Here is a 1,432-nt window from a genome sequence, read left to right on the forward strand (position 1 = left end):
GTCGCGCATCTTGGCCACAAGCTCGTCCGTGTTGTTGACCAGCACCAACTGGTTGTTCCTCAACTCGGCCCAACAAACATCGCCCATGTGCTCGGGGTACCGTCGCAACGGCACACACATGGCGGGCGCCACCTTTTCGCTCACATACATCACCCGTCTCAAGCCCCGTGCAAAATCTGCGAGCTCGTCGCAGTAGCGCGGACACCATTGGCATCGTTCGGACAATCGTTCGCGGGTGATCGTCGGCGCCGATAGCGCCGCCAGTCGCGCCGTCAATTGCGGCAACCCAATCGCTGCAAGCATCCGAGCAAAGTCGAAATGCCCAGCGTTCACCGCCTGGTCGTGGGAGGGCACGATAACGTCCATGATGACCGTGATGGGTGCTTCGTGCGCAGCTTCGAGGGCCTTGGCATACGCCAGCAGCGCCGCCAGACCCGGCGTGTGATCGAGATTGGCGCAGATCCAGACCGCGCCGCGCGCGTCCGACGTCAGTTTGCAAACGTCGTCCGTGTCGGCGAGTGGGGTCACGACCGTGGCATCAAACCGGGCCAGGGCCAGTAGCCGTGCGACCTGCGCCGGTGCGAGTTGCAGCGCCGGTATTGCGCCCAGTGGGCCGTCTTCATCGTGTTGCTGACCAACGCGATGACCAACGCTGCGTCAAGGCTTGTCGTGCCGTGTGTGAGCTGCAGTAGTGCCACGACTCCATTGTCGTCCAGCTTGTTCTCGGACGGCCCGTACCGTTGGAGTGCAATGCTGATGAACGGCTGGAGCGCAAGCATGCCAAACGATAGCAAGAGCACCAAGGTAACGGGTGGTATGCCAAGCGTAAGGGTGCCTCCGGGATCGGGACGTTCTTGGGGTCGACAGGTGCATCGTGGAGAGGATGAAGAGTGAGGGATGAGCTTCCTAACACTAAAGACTTTTCGTTGCGCCACAGTGTGTCAGGAGGTGCTCAAAGGGCGGCCGGATCCACCGCCTAGGGGTCACCGTGGCTCGGCTCGAAATCTCAAGCCCGAGCCGACCCAAAGCCAGGAACTTGGCAACGATAGCGACGTTGTTGTGGACAAGTGCGTTTGGTGGTCAATCATCCGACGGAATGGTTGGAGCCGCGGCTTATCCGTCTTCTATCGGCTCGGCTCGGCTTGACCCCGGCTCGGAGCTGGCTCGAAACAACGGAGCCTGAGCCGGTCACTTCTCGGCTCAGAACTCGGGTTTTTTTCGAAGGCAGCCTCGACTCCTTGACTCTCGAACGCTACTACAGTATGCAGGAAGCAAGATAGGACTCAAGGCGACAAAACTCGACGATCATAAAGCATAACTCGTCTTCATAATGCGACGCTTACTTGGTGCGGCGTTGGCGCTTGGTTGGCCGAGTGGTCGGGGGTGGCAGCATTGCGTGCATGTCTTTTAGCACCTCGTGGGCCTCCTTGTA

At 59.9% G+C, this 1,432-nt stretch overlaps 1 protein-coding gene across 1 annotated transcript; it reads right to left on the minus strand.

The window, feature by feature from the left end:
* Positions 1–333: 333 nt before the first annotated feature.
* On the minus strand, positions 334–779 carry SDRG_17425 (hypothetical protein; the record flags this gene model as incomplete). The annotated part of the gene is made up of 2 exons (XM_008623667.1): positions 334–570; positions 636–779. Coding segments are annotated over 2 exons (381 nt in total), but the record flags the coding sequence as incomplete, so codon positions are not given.
* Positions 780–1,432: the final 653 nt, after the last annotated feature.

Source organism: Saprolegnia diclina, assembly GCF_000281045.1.
Source record: "Saprolegnia diclina VS20 unplaced genomic scaffold supercont1.358, whole genome shotgun sequence".
In the NCBI taxonomy this organism is placed as follows: domain Eukaryota; phylum Oomycota; class Saprolegniomycetes; order Saprolegniales; family Saprolegniaceae; genus Saprolegnia; species Saprolegnia diclina.